Source organism: Zootoca vivipara, chromosome 7 (assembly GCF_963506605.1).
Source record: "Zootoca vivipara chromosome 7, rZooViv1.1, whole genome shotgun sequence".
NCBI lineage: Eukaryota > Metazoa > Chordata > Lepidosauria > Squamata > Lacertidae > Zootoca > Zootoca vivipara.
In genome coordinates this window covers 54227172-54241829 of record NC_083282.1, presented here as the reverse complement: position 1 = coordinate 54241829, position 14658 = coordinate 54227172, and the positions used below count along the sequence as shown (strand labels likewise).

Here is a 14658-nt window from a genome sequence, read left to right as displayed (position 1 = left end):
GGGGGCATGTGGAAGGGTAATGGCAGAGGGCAGGAAGCAAGAAAAGGCTTGTGGCATGTGCGATTGTATACTGCTGAGTTGTTTTGCAGTAGCCTCAGATGCACCGAGAGCAGCAAGCAGCAATAAACCAAAGTGAGATCATTTCATAGGCTGTGAGGGATGGAGAAAAATACAAGTGTGAGAAGGAGGCAGAGTTGAGGGCCAGAACACTGGTAAAGATATGGCCAGGGCAATGACTAGGCCCAGTCTCTCTCCCCCCCCCCATGACCCTGCCCAGCCAGAATGCCCCCAACATCCATTGTGGCACAGTAGGTCCCAGGACTGAGTGAGAGGATTCATAAGCAGTGACTGTGGCAAACACATTGCAACTCCTTTCTCCCCATTGCTCTAGTCCAAGGGAGGCCCTAGGCTGGTGTGAAGAGTTCTGGGAGAAATTGGGGGCCCTTCTGGCCATGTTGGAAGAAAGCAACCCACAATGGAGCTACAGAACAGAAACCAGATGGTAGAGGGGTCACTAAAGAGCTTAGGAACATAGGAGCCCTGCTGAATCAGACTCAAGGCCGACCTAGTCTAGCAACTTGTTTCCCACAAAGCTCAACAAAATGCCTATGGAAAACCCACAGACAGAACATGAGTGCAACCACCCTCATCTGCTGTGGCTCCCCAGCAGATACTGGCATCGAGTATCATACATAGAGGTACCCCTAAGGATTTCCTCTCCACAGTGCTCAACTGTGCAATGGGAAAGGCCATAGCAAAGTGGGTAGAGCATCTGTTTTTGCATGCAGAAGGTCAGAGGTTCAACCTGAAACCATACTGGGGAACTCATGATTAATATTTCAAGAGGCTAGATCAGGCTTCCTCAACCTCGGCCCTCCAGATGTTTCTGGCCTACAACTCCCATGATCCCTAGCTAGCAGGACCAGTGGTCAGGGATGATGGGAATTGTAGTCTCAAAACATCTGGAGGGCCAAGGTTAAGGAAGCCTGGGCTAGATTGTCCCATGACAAATGTTTCATGCAGTCCCAGCTAACTACAGATCAGTGTTGGAAGCTACTCATAGGAAGAGGGACACTTCCTTGTGCAGAATCCATCCAGCTCAGTACCGCCTACACTGACTGACAGCAGCTCTCCAGGGTTTCAAGGAGGAGATTCCTTTTCAGCTCTATCTGGAGATGTCAGGGGCTGGATCTGGCATTCTGCATGACAAGCATGTGCTGTACCCAAATGCTTCTCCCTCAGATCCATTCTTGGCAGCAAGCCCTTTATCTGACCTGTTATTTAATCCATCCCTACCCCCCCCACCCCAATGCTATCTGTGGTTCTGACAACTTGCTGCCTGGCAGATACCCTGGCTACACATGGCCAGAATGCCCTTGCAGGCTCCAGCCTGGAAGTTGGGATAAGGAGGGGGACAGACAGATGCAAGTTGGTTATTAATTTTAACCCAATCAAGGTGTGCCTAGTTTGCTCCTGTGAGACCATGGCTCACCCAGTGGGCCACCCCAGCTGTATGCGCTCACCGCTTGGCACAGTAAACACATGCCTCAGTGATCCAGATTTGGCATTTCCACCAGGACAGCCCCCCCTTCTCTAATTACATCTTTAGATTGTCTTTTCCTTGCCACTTCCTGTTCCCAATTGCAGCTGTGAAATATGCTAATCCGCTGCTTACACCATGAGAAACAAGAGAGCTAATAATAACCTGCAAGTTTTCAAAGCGCGCACACAGAAAAGAGTAGTTTTCAGCATCTCACCCTTCCTAGTGCAGCTGCCACCCCACACTGGCTGACCCCACCCATGCGCTGTGTGACAAGTGGCTGGGCCCAGCCTGTTTACTTTGTGCTCGCTATGGCCTCCCCTACTAGGGATCCTTTAATGCTTGAATGACAAGCGCCCACTCTCTGTTTCAAGAAACACAGCTCAAGTGAGACTGCCCCTCTTCTTTGGAGCAGCTGGTGTTGGAAAAATGCAGATCCTTTAAAGTTACACAGAACTCTTTGTTAGGCTGTTTGGGATAAACATCATGGGGGGGGGGCAGAAAAAAAATACTCTCTGCCTTTGAGGTACATCATACCGTAGTATTTCTCAATGTAATGCTATGCCTGCATATTATCATTTTCAGCTTGATGAGGATGGGGCCAGCCAGCACAAGAGATTATGCTGTCTAAAGCAGGTGAATCGCCACTGCTGCCTCTCCTAGTGAACTGACTTCCACTGCTGTCTCCTCTTGCCCTTCTTTAGTTGCTGCTGCTGTGTGAGCAGAGGCCACTCAGACAACTCTAGGCACTCTGGGGCCCTTCTCACCCCACAGTACAGTCATACCTTGGTTTTCGAACAGCTTAGTTCACGAACAACTTGGAACTCGAATGTCGCAAACCTGGAAGTGGGTGCTCTGGTTTGTGAGCCAATCGGAAGCCGCACCTTGGTTTCTTAATGTTTCGGAAGTTGAAGGGACTTCCAGAACGCATTCTGTTCGAAAACCAAGGTGCAACTGTATGTCTCTTGGAGGAAGGGCCCTTTCTCAGAGTGAGGCACTTTGAGTGAGACAGTCTTGGAGAGCGCCCGAGCCACTGCTCTGCAGTGGTGTCAAAGGGTCCACATTTTACTCTTGGCAATGGCAAATATTGTTTAAAGTTTAAACACTTGTAAACTATGGAAGTTTAAACAGGTGCTCTCACAAAACCAACCACTCAACCCGATCCACTGCATGAGGCAAAGGGCTCACCTTGTCTAATGGGAGGGCTGGCCCCATATGTGAAAATCTGTCGAACTCAAAAGCTTGTATTCAGCAATTTCAACCATAGTTAAGTTTTAAAAGAAGTTCTATTGTCTGCACTGCATTCCTTGATCTAGAGGTCTCTTTAAAAAATATCACTCTTTGCATGTAAGGAAAAGACCTGGCATTTTACTGAAGGGGCTTTAGATCAAGGGAGGAACCAGCCAAGTCTGTGCATTTATGGTTATCACCTACTTGTGCGATGGTTAAGCCTCAGGTCATTCTTGTGGGTTCTCTCCCTCTTCCCATAATTTTCAACATGTTCGTTTGAGGGTTTTGCAGTTGTATGTTCACTACGCTGATAGCACCTGCATGCAAATAATCTTAGATTGCACTTTCTATTGTGTCTCACCCTAGTGATCATTTTGAATTTGCACAAGTGTATAAAGTAACATCAAAAAGCTGCCACCTGCTCTACAAAGCTCATGTTTAGAACCAAAGCGTGTGTCCGAGTGTATGTGTACCCACACTAAAGGCTCATTAGGCTCCTCCAAAAAACATAATCACGATATCCGATTCACACAATTCTTATCAGAATTTTTTGAGCACGGTAAGTTGGAGCAGGAATTGAATCATTTTTCAGACTAGTACAAATTGCAGTACATTGCATGCTGCAACATCTGTGTCAACTTCAGGTCAGGCACGGATCAATGGAAGACTCAACTACAGCAGTTATAAATTTTTACTGTAATATATTACGGTAGGAGGATAGGAAACATTCCTTTACATTGAAGCTGCACCTGCTATACAGTGAATCAGAGATCATACAGGGTCATTTAAGACCTTTAAGGATCCCCAGGTACAGATTTCCTCTGGAATATAAAGCAAAGAGATAGATGGAAGCTGTAGGAACTTCCATTGCTTTTTCTAAAATAACAAGAACAACATTTAGATTGCCAACTCAGAATGGATAACTTAGAACCCTTTACCACCCAGAGCTGCTGGTACAACCTAGCCAGGTGGGTGGGGTACAAATAAAACAACAACAACAATATCAACAACATGTTTGCCCTTGGAGACTGTGTGGTCCAGGACTTGCATGCAACTTGATTAATGAGGAAGCATGAAGCACAGGTGCTTTGCGCAAACTATGACTGTCCCAGCTGCACTCAAATTCTGCGAGCAGGTTAGATAACCCTTACCTCCAACTCTTCTTAATTTGCACCCTCTACTCCAGGGGTTGACAAATTTTTTGTGGCTTGGGGTGGTTCACGGTCCCGCAGACGCCGTGGTGGGCCGGAGTGTGAGCACACACACATGCATGCGCAAACACTATTTCCGGCGCTCCTTCCAGCGTGGAGGTGGTGTGCAGGAGCTTCCTGCAGCCAATAGGAAGCCGACCAGCATCACGGAAGGCAGTCCCTGTTTTGCTCCATGCCAGTTTAGCATGGCGCAAAGGAGCCGACTGAGCGGGTGGCGGGGGTCCCTGGGCCGGTTAAACGACCTCCATGGGTTGCTTGTGGCCCATGGGCCTTAGGTTGCTGACCCCTGCTCTACTCTATGTATTTTACCTTTATATCAACATCAGAAATATTTTAAAACATCAGAGGTATCATTCAGATTGGATATAGGAATCACACCACTCTTTAATGTTTCTGGACCCTGGCCTTCCACATCCTTGTTCCCTCCAGATGTTGTTGGACCTTCCATTAGTCTGTACCATTGACCATGCTGACTGGGACTAATGGGAGTTGTAGTCCATCATCATCTGGAGGGAACCAGGTTGGGGAAGGCCATTGCATTTTGCATGTCCAAGTTTTAATGCCCAGCAAAAGAACTCAAAAGGTATGCAGGTAAATAGGGCCGTCTCAAGGATATCTGGCGCCCTGGCGCCGTGGTTCAAAAATCCCTCTGGTGCCCCCCCCCACATTCAAAGATCCCTCCGTCATGCGTGCGCAAAAACACACACACCTTTTCACCTTTTTATAGCGGGGAAGAGGCAGAGGCTCCAGGGCTCGTCCTCAGCGGCCGGCCGCCTCCTGGCAGCCCTCACACGCTGCAAGGGTTTGGCAAAGCGCGTGCACGTCGTGGTGGGCTTTGGCGCTTTGGCAGCTCCTGCCACCATGCCCTGAGGGCCCCTCCGGGCAGGCAGCACTCCGATGGGACGGAAGCTCCAGGTGCCGCTCGGTATGGCAGAGGCGGGCGAGGGCAGCAAGCTGATGCGGGGAGGTGCCGCATCCGGCCTCCGTTGCGCAGCTGCTGCGGGCACAGTGTGGCGCCCCCTGGCAGCCCAGCGCCCTGGTGCATTGCGCCACCCACCCGGCCCTGCAGGTAAAAGAATCCAGCGAGGGGAGATGTGCCACATTGCCAGCAGCGGTGCACCACATCTCAAATAGTGGGATAATCCCAATAAGGAATTTAGGTCAGTGACTGAGATCCAATTCACACTGGATTCAGAGCAGCTGCTTTATTAGTTTGGCCTATTGCTGCTCCCTGCTCAAGGTGGCTGGTAGATCTGGAGGGGGTGTATTCTCTTAAGCCTCCAAGGTGTATTCTCTTAAAGATTTTGCTTCCTGCCCGTGGAGAGATGGGAGGAGACAATCCCACACAGGACCACATTTCCTCCCTACAGGAGAACTGATGATTTTGGCGATGAGTCATGCAACCTTTTAACTTCAAACAAGAAGTGGCTGCCATGGACCAAAGAGAAAGGGAGTGAAGCAGTCATTGCAAGTTTGGCATTTGTGTGGAACAGCCTTGTTTTTTGTTATCATGTTTGGAATCTTGATGTACTGTATTTAGAGGGTCTTTTGACACCCACATCAAAAAATAAATAAAATATACCTTTTTTTTAACTTGACAGACATCACACAATGCAAGATCATTTTACATGCATGAGCCCAGCAGATGATTTCCCTTCTCTACCCAACAGTGTGAACCGTATGTCTCTTCTGAATTTGTCTAGCAAATTATCTTTGCAACTGGGGGGTGGGGTGGGGGTAGCCTTTGCTGCCAAGCTGTCTAATTTGTATGCAGATTATTGGTCCCTGGCAGATGATTTACTGTATATACGCGAGTCTAACCATGCAGATCCAAGACATTTGAACTTAAACTCCTTATTAACTGACACAGCCACTCAAAACCCAGGAACAGTTTCAAGCAAGAGACCAGCTTTCTCCAGGCCTCCAGAGGCCACGAGAACATTTATTTCCCCACTGGGGCAATACATCTCCTTACCTTCCACTGGTGAGGTCTTCAATCTCTTGCAAATATTATGTACACCCCCATAGGTGTCATTTATCCGGTTCACAGCCTCTCCACTGCGAAGTTCCATGAGTTCCCGCAGATCCATAACAGAGCAACCAAAGTCCCCCTCATGGTTGCCCTCAACCACAGAGTTCCCAGGGTGGTGATCGGCAGAGTTGTTTGTCATCTTGACAAAAGCAGTGTTGGTTCAAGCAGAGAGCAGCACGAGAAATGTAGTCTGCAACTTTTTCACTTCTGTGTCTCTTCCCTCAACGGAAACAGAGCAGGTAATGTAAACTTATGAGCTCCACGCAGAAAGCAGCCCAGTTCTGTGGCCTGTATGGCACCAGAAGCAATGCCTCTGGGGGAAACGGAGGATCCTGGGTTAGAGGGAAGGGCTGGCGAGGGGGTGGGGATACCAGCACTTCCTTTTGCAGTTCCCCAGGCAAAGCTGGTGAGCCTAGCCAAGCCCAACTTCTTCCGATGAAGGTGTAAACAGGATGCACATGTTACCGTGGAAGCAACCTTAGCAACAGCCAGCGTGCATCTCCCAGAGAAAGAGATGGGCTCCCTGGTTACTGTCTTCAACCGAAACTGCAAGACAAGGAAACAAAAATGGTAAGTTAATAAGAGACCCAAGAGGGCAGCTTATATACACATGGGTGCAGCAGAGGCAATGGGAAGTATCCATTCTGGGAATGAAATTGCAAGGGATGCAGCTAAGTTTAAAGATTGTCCCAGATATTGCGCTGCTCTTCAGAGCAGCTCTGAATGCATTTAATGATGTTTTTGCTGCCTTTCCACTTACAAGAGTCCTAAAGGCTAATAATAATAATAATAATAATAATAATTAATAATACACAATTATAAATAATGTACTGCAAAAAAAACCTTTTGGAAATCAGATGTACCAAGGCTAGCCTTTTTTGTTTGTTTGTTGAAGCCCCATAAGATAATGTGCTCAATTCCAACAGATTTGTAAATTTTTGGCCCCAGAGAGGAAAATACAAAGAAGCCAAGAAAAGGTTACAAAATGGCAGGGAAGTGATACAAAGGAATGGAGTTTCTAACTGACTTTACCAGCTTTTTACATTAAAAGGCTGCAGTTGGATCCTCCAGGGAAATCCCCAACCTTAAAAATGCATATGCCACAAAGAACAACCACCTAAGGACACAAAAGCACAAAGGCTTCAGCCGTTGTGGCTTCTCAGCAGTGCAGCTGAGCAGAAGAACCAAACTTTAAGGACTGGTGCCTGGGGCTGCTTTTTCCTCTCCTTCCTCCACATCCCTTTTTCCTAGTGCGTCATGTCTTTTATAAGCCACTCTGGTGGCCTTTTCAGCTAAAGGGTGAGGTTAAGATGCTTTAAATAAATATAATAAAAACTGCTTTGGAAAGTAAGTTTCTCCCCACCCTCGCCCCGCCCCACCCCCATCCACTATGAAGGAAAAACCAAGGACTCGGCCTCCCTTCACCCTTGATCCGACTCTTGCAGGGAGGAATGCACAGCTCCTATGTTGCTGCCCCCCTCCAGATTTTGAGAAACTTCCCAATAGTATGAGCAGTTCCCTGTTTCAGGAAGCGGTGGGCTCTCCTTCACTGGATGCATTTAAGCAGAGGTTGGCTGGACCTTTTTCAGGGGTGCTGCATCTTCATCCCACACTGCAGATCTTGCAATGAGCATGGGGTTGGGCTTGATGGCCTTAGAGGTCCTCCTTAGGGCTATGATTAACTCTCTGATCTTGCTTTGGTGTGCAGGGACGAGCCCAATCTATAGCTGCCAGCAATACTCTTCGACTTGAAATGGAAGTGTGCATCCAGACTCCCATCAGATTTTATGTGTTTGGGCAGGGGGTAATAGATCTGTTTTGACCCCCAATAATATGCTACAAGAGTAGAGAGATTTTCTATCTGTAGATGACCTTTCCTACTCTGTGCATACAGATATTGATATACAGGTGCTAGGCAACAGAACTGCATTTTAATGAATGACACAATACTAAATGATGGACAAGAGTGGAAGGAAAATTTGCCGTTCTGTTAATTCCGCAATTCCTTTGGGGCTGTATTTTCTGGACCCAGAGCTATATTTTAATGGAAAACTCTTTAAGGTCACTGGGTTTGGCCTCTCAGGCCCAACTAGCTTGTGTCCTCTCCATACACACTGTACGAAATCAACACAAAAGTCTGCTGTGAGCCAACATCATCCATTGGAGACATTACTTAACAGTTAATGCCTATTGGACATTTCCCCTCCTTTCACAGAAACAAGGACCCAGCCCTAAGCCTTTCTTTCACTTTAGAAATGCAAGTGAACACTACCCCTCAAAAGGCTTCAATGTATTAGATCCATTTCTTTAAAACTGGGCCTCAGCTGCATATGAAGTGGGTTGAGGGTCCAGGTTTCAGAGCAAAGGGGGATGATTTGATTCTGGTGCTGGGAGCATCAGCTGAAGGAAATGTGACATCCAGATGGAGGCTGCAGTGAGAGGGATGACAGGATTGAGCCCATTGCACCTGTGTGCCACTTTTGCACTAAAATCTTACTTGATAAGTGATTCTGGCAGACCCAAGTTTTTTTTAAAAAAACGGGTCTGCTGCTGTCACATACAATTTGGGCAAGAGAAAGTAGCTGTACTTTCTGACCATACTTACTGATTTTCTCCTAATGGAGAAGCAGCTTTCCATGAAATTGTTTAAATAAGGACTTTGCCCTGGCACTGCATTTTGCACTCTAGCTAAGTCTGACTTTTAGCTAAATTGCCATGGTGTGTGTGTGCGCACGCGTGTTCTGGTTTCTCACTGCATGTAATGGGCTTCTCTTCCACTCTGAATGTTTACCATCAACTTAATGATCAATTTGCCTTGCACAGATTCACAGCTGTACCATGGGCAACAATGACCATGCAACACCAGAGCCTTGATGTTCAATGTGGCAACAGACACTCAGGCTGGGAGTGGCAACCCTTTACATTTTATGAATTATGTAGGAGGCTGTCTTATACCAAGTGAGACCAAACTGATCCATCTAATTCAGTACCATCTACAGCAGACATAGGCAACCTTGGTTCTCCAGATGTTTTGGAACTACAACTCCCAAGATCCCTGACCACCGGCCCTGTTAGCTAGGGATCATGGAAGTTGTAGTTCCAAAACATCTGGAGAGCCAAGGTTGCCTATGCCTGATCTACAGTATAGTGGCTGGCAATGGCTCTCCAGGGTTTCAGACATAGGTTTTTCTCCGCCCTGTCTGAAGACGCTGGCAGATGATCTACTAATGAGTTACAACCCTTCCCTATTGGTTGTATCCAATGCTAGTTCTACCCAAAGTAGAACCATTGAAATTAATGAGCCTAAGTGAGGCACTTCAGTGGGTCTATTCTGAGAAGAATAAGTATTGGATACAACCCTATGTCTCACTGGTCCCTCCCAACTCACTTTCCCATTGACCATCCCTCACTGTTCAAACTGAGGTTGGGGAGGGAATCTGGTTTTCTTAGCTCAGGTTTGGCAAATCTCCTGGGTATGCATAATCTACTACAGAACAGACCTTTCCATGAAAAAAACAAGCAACATAACATTAAGGCCAAAACTAACAACTTCTACAGCCATCTGAGTTACCAGTAAGCAACGTGTACTGTTATCTTGGCAAGAGCCAGAGCCTTACAGTTTGTGATTCTGAACTAGACATCAGGGACATTGCATGAGCTAATAAGCAGCTTCCAGCACATACCGGAGCACCCAGTCTTGGCAAATGACAATCTGCCTTAGAGGAAATCGCCAGTTGCATACGGATAGAAAAAGGAAAACTGTAACAGATGGACATTGCAGGAACTGAGGCGGGGATATGGAAGTGTTCAAAGGACAAACTGTTACACTCCCTAGTCACATCCTCCTCAGCCTTGATAAGAGGGCAAGTTGCATCCTTTGCTGAGAATCTCCAGCTTCAATAAGAGTGAATTCCTCAGCCGATATATATAAGGGGATTTGGCAGTGCTATTCAGCCCCAAAGCATTTTTCTAGGCCGCCAAGTAAAGTTGTGACTACAGTATTCTCAGTCCAAGACTCCACCGCACTGTGACACTAACTATACATTGCACCTATGTGCACCCAAGGGCCAAACTAAGAGTGATGAAACTGAATGAATGCAGATCTGCTCTCTGAATTTTTGCAACAGCAACTGGGGGGTGGGGTGGCGGTGGCAGGAAGGTGAGCCAGTTCAGGATCCTGGTGCTGGCAAAGAAGGCTCAACCCTTTCCCCATGCTGTTTTCCCAATGCAAACCACCACCACCACCACCACAGCTGCCACTTGCACCATTAGGGGAAAAAAAAGTGTGTGTACAAGTATGCTTTTCTCCACAGGGCAAATAGCAGCTTTGAGGGGGAAAGTTTAACTGGCAAATGGCATGGTGAAAAGGTGCCACAGCTGCAGTCTGGATTGCTTCCTCTAGCTGGTGACTGCTATTTGCAAAGCAGAAAGGCATTCATTTGTTATCTGGTTTGGTTCACCCCTGAGCCCTAACATTTCCTTTGGAAGAAAGAAATTTTAAACAGAAGTGACTGTTGTACTTTGCTTTCTTTTTATTAAAAAAAGTACAACTATTTACAGTCATACCTCGGTTTAAGTACGCCTCGGTTTGAGTATTTTCAGTTTAAGTACGTGGACCCGTCTGGAACGGATTAATCCACATTCCATTACTTTCAATGGGAAAGTTCGCTTCAGGTTAAGTACAGACTTCTGGAACCAATTGTGCACTTAAACCGAGATACAACTGTACACCCATCAATCTTTCCTTTCTCATGGCAACACAAACCTTTTGCCACTTGCCATTTCTTTGCTCCCAATTCCATTCCCCGTGTGGCTTTTCCCACTAGCAGCATTCCAAACGCTTGTTGTAAGTATTGTGTGTAGCATGCTAGCCCCTTTAATTCTCTGAGCCAGTGTGATCTAGTGGCTAGTGCTGAGCTAAGACTGGATTGCTCAGAGTTCAAATCTCCAGGTAGCCCTGAAAATCACAGGGTGACCTTGGGCTATCAACTCAAACTGGCTCACAAGCTTGCTATGCAGAGATAAAATTGGTGTGTGTGGCGGGTGGGGTGGGGAGATAGACCCATGCATGCCTCCCTGAGCAACCTGGAGCGGGGGAGGGGAATGTTACAGATAAATAACTACAGTATTATGCTAGTGCAGCAGCCAGCAGGACCATTAATCCCTTGCACTGAGTATATAGTAGTTTATGCTCCAATTTAAACATAAAGCTGATTGTATGGCATGTTACACGGGTAAGCAGTTTTAGCTTTCCTTACTGTGGTTTTATAGTTTGTTGCAAGTTGTTCAGAGTGGCTGGGGCAACCCAGTCAGATGGGTGGCATATTATTATTATTATTATTATTATTATTATTATTATTATTAAAATTGGGTCTCAGCTGCAACTTAAGAGAGGCAGAGATCAAAAAAGGTTCTGAGTGATGAGGAGAAATACTGCTTAGGAGGCAATGTGGTTCTGGTACCGACAGATAAAAAGTCAGTGGGTCTTGCAGCATCGTGATATGAAGCTGGAGACACAGAGAGGAGAAACAGCAACAACACTGTGTTGGAAAGATAGTGAAACTCACTAATAGATTTGCTGCCTTTTTCTCTGGCAGGGCCCCTATGCTTTTAACAGGCGCTTTCAGGAGCAGCTGTCAAGGAGGTGTTTGAGAGGTGGAAATTGAACTGCTGCAATTATTTATTTATTTATTTGTTTGTTTGTTTGTTTGTTTGTTTATACCCCATCCATCTGGCTGGGTTTCCCCTGCCACTCTGGGCGGCTTCCAACAAATACCAAAATACATTAAAATATCACAGATTAAAAACTTCCCTAAACGGGGCTGCCTTTAAGTGTTTTCTAAATGTCAAGTAGTTGTTTATCTCCTTGACCTCCGATAGGAGGGCGTTCCACAGGGCGGGCGCCACTACTGAGAAGGCCCTCTGCCTGGTTCCCTGTAGCTTTGCTTCTCGCAGTGAGGGAACCGCCAGAAGGCCCTCAGCGCTGGATCTCAGTGTCCGGGCTAAACGATGGGGGTGGAGACGCTCCTTCAGGTATACAGGACCGAGGCCGTTTAGGGCTTTAAAGGTCAGCACCAACACTTTGAATTGTGCTCGGAAACGTACTGGGAGCCAATGTAGGTCTCTTAGGACCGGTGTTATGTGGTCTCGGCTGCCGCTCCCAGTCACCAGTCTAGCTGCTGCATTCTGGATTAATTGCAGTTTCCGGGTCACCTTCAAAGGTAGCCCCATGTAGAGCGTATTGCAGTAGTCCAAGCGGGAGATAACTAGAGCATGCACCACTCTGGTGAGACAGTCTGCAGGCAGGTAGGGTCTCAGCCTGTGTACTAGATGGAGCTGGTAGACAGCCGCCCTGGACACAGAATTAACATGTGCTGCAATTCCAAATCACAGGAATGCTGTGATGAAGAAAGCTTCACCTGCTGAACTGCTGCCTGCAGTTGACATGGGCTCATGACTAGAGGAGGCGACGCTGAGGCAGTGTGAGGTGGCCAAGTAGATTGTGCCTGTCTCTGCCTAAGATACAACCATGTTAATTAAGAAAATTTGTATGGTGAGAGAGGACACCAGAAAACCTCAAGCACAGGAAAATCTGTTGCAGCAGCTGAGAATTCTCTAGATAGCCTGAAAAGGTAATTTTGACATGTGTTATCACAATTGTTCAATTCATCTCAGACAAAGCTCCGTCTCTGGGCCTGTTGGAACAATTTCAGTACATATCCAAAAAGGGATGCCCAACTTGCAGCTCACCCTGAACCAAAAAGGCAATCTTGGAAAAAGCAATGGTTTGGGAAGATCTCTTTAAGGTATGCGGGGAGCATAGTAGACTGGTAGCTTGGGAAAGATAGAAAACCTCTCAAACAGATCCTTAATAAAAACAGGATCCTATCTAACCTGGAGCAGCAAATGGTTATTTATTTGTCCATCTGATTCACTGCCCATAAACCTGGTACTGAGAAATTCAGGTAGCAACTGCTCATCTATGTTGAAAGTCATTAAAGCTTCCCATGGAAGGAGGCTAAGAAGGAAGATCCAATTAAACTAACCCCTGCTGTTTAATAGCATGTTGGGGAGGGGCAGTGGGCGATTATTATTTTTTGCTAATTTTTTATTCTTTAATAGCAAATAACATATTCTGGAAAGAGTTTAGAGGGTAAGAAAAAAGCAACTAATTAATATTGTGATGGCAGAGTCCCTAATTACCCCTCGAGGAGCCTGCAGGGCACCTATCATTATCTTCCCATTCCAAACAGCAAGATTCCTTTCCTTCTCAGAGCTAGAGCTCCAGGGATTCCTTGCCACAGGTCGAGAGAAGGGAGATAAAAACAAAAATCTCTTTACGGAGGAAGGAGAGGTTCCCTGCTCCTGTTCCCTTTCAGGGATACGCTTCACGACCTCTGCACAGATGTCCAAAGTCAAGCATGCTAAGAGACAGAAACGGAAAATGGAGAATTCCAGAAGGATGTTCCCAGTCACATCTCACCATATTGCAGGCTTCCCCAACCTGGTGCCCTCCAGATATTTTGGACTACATCAGCCCCAAGCAGCCCCAAGCCCCACTGCCAGACATACCAAGTCACAATATAGCAAGAACAGAATTTGTGACCTGGAAAAATAATGGCAATTTCACAGATTTGGCATGAGTCCTCACCATTTAGGACTTGTTTTTTTTAAAAAAAAAAGAGGATCAAATGGCCCCACTTTCAGATATAATATTTCAGTTTTTAAAAAGCCTCCCAGAATGGTACTTACATTTTATCTTATTTCAGTCCCTAAAAGGGCACAGAGCACTCAAGAGCCAGTGCCTTAGACTATAAGCTCATTAGAGGAAAGATAGCATGATGCTGTTAACATGGAACCTGATAAATCAGCAGCACTCCCCTGATCCTAAGGGTTTGAGGCTTATTCCATAAAAGCCAGAGTAATTAATGCAGCATTTCTGCATTCTGGATACAAGGAGTCAAGGGCCATCACTCGAGTCTTAACTTTGAAGGTCCCCAAAGGCTCCTTTTAGCTCAGAGAAAAGCCTCAGTTTTGAAAGCCAAAGCTCAATACAATGGTACCTCGGGTTGTGGACCCGATTCGTTCCGGGGTGCCGCTCATACCCCGAAAAGTCCGCAACCTGGGCAGCGCTTTTGCGCATGCGCAAAAGCGCGATAGAGCGCTTCTGTGCATGCGCGAAGCGAGCAGAATGCTTCTGCACATGCAAGCAGAATGAAACCTGGAAGTAAACACTTCCGGGTCCACCGCATTTGTAACCTGGAAAAACGCAACCCACAGCGGACGCAACATGAGGTATGACTGTATAAAAACCCTACTGTGTTCTTAGCAAGGTAACGAAAGGTGCCCATGCCTTAGTTACGGAGCAAGAAGCATCACAAGCATGAAGAAGGTTCAAGGTTCAAATCGTGGTATCTCCAGGCTGACACAACCCCCCTAACCCCCCCCAAATAGTTCAGTTGGCAGGTAAGGTGAAAGGTCAGGCTAAGGCAGCTAGTAGTGCTCCTAAGGCAGCTTGCCATTCTACAACAGGGTTGGGAAGCACCAGGCCTGAAGGCCAAATGCAGTCTCCCAGGCCTCCACATCTGGTCTCTGGGATTCTCCTCAAGCCACGCTCTCTCCTCACATGCCTCACTGGCCCTCCC

General features: G+C 46.7%; 1 protein-coding gene across 9 annotated transcripts in view; it reads right to left on the bottom strand.

Moving 5' to 3' along the window:
• The window catches only part of ATP2B4 (ATPase plasma membrane Ca2+ transporting 4), a 181939-nt gene that overhangs the window by 83768 nt on the left and 83513 nt on the right, over positions 1-14658 (bottom strand). For all 9 annotated transcript variants that reach the window (XM_060277063.1, XM_060277066.1, XM_060277058.1 and 6 more), the window contains exon 2: positions 5957-6559. In XM_060277063.1, the coding sequence (XP_060133046.1) occupies positions 5957-6152 (196 nt within the window). In that variant the 5' untranslated portion in view covers positions 6153-6559. The remainder of the gene's footprint in view (positions 1-5956; positions 6560-14658) is intronic.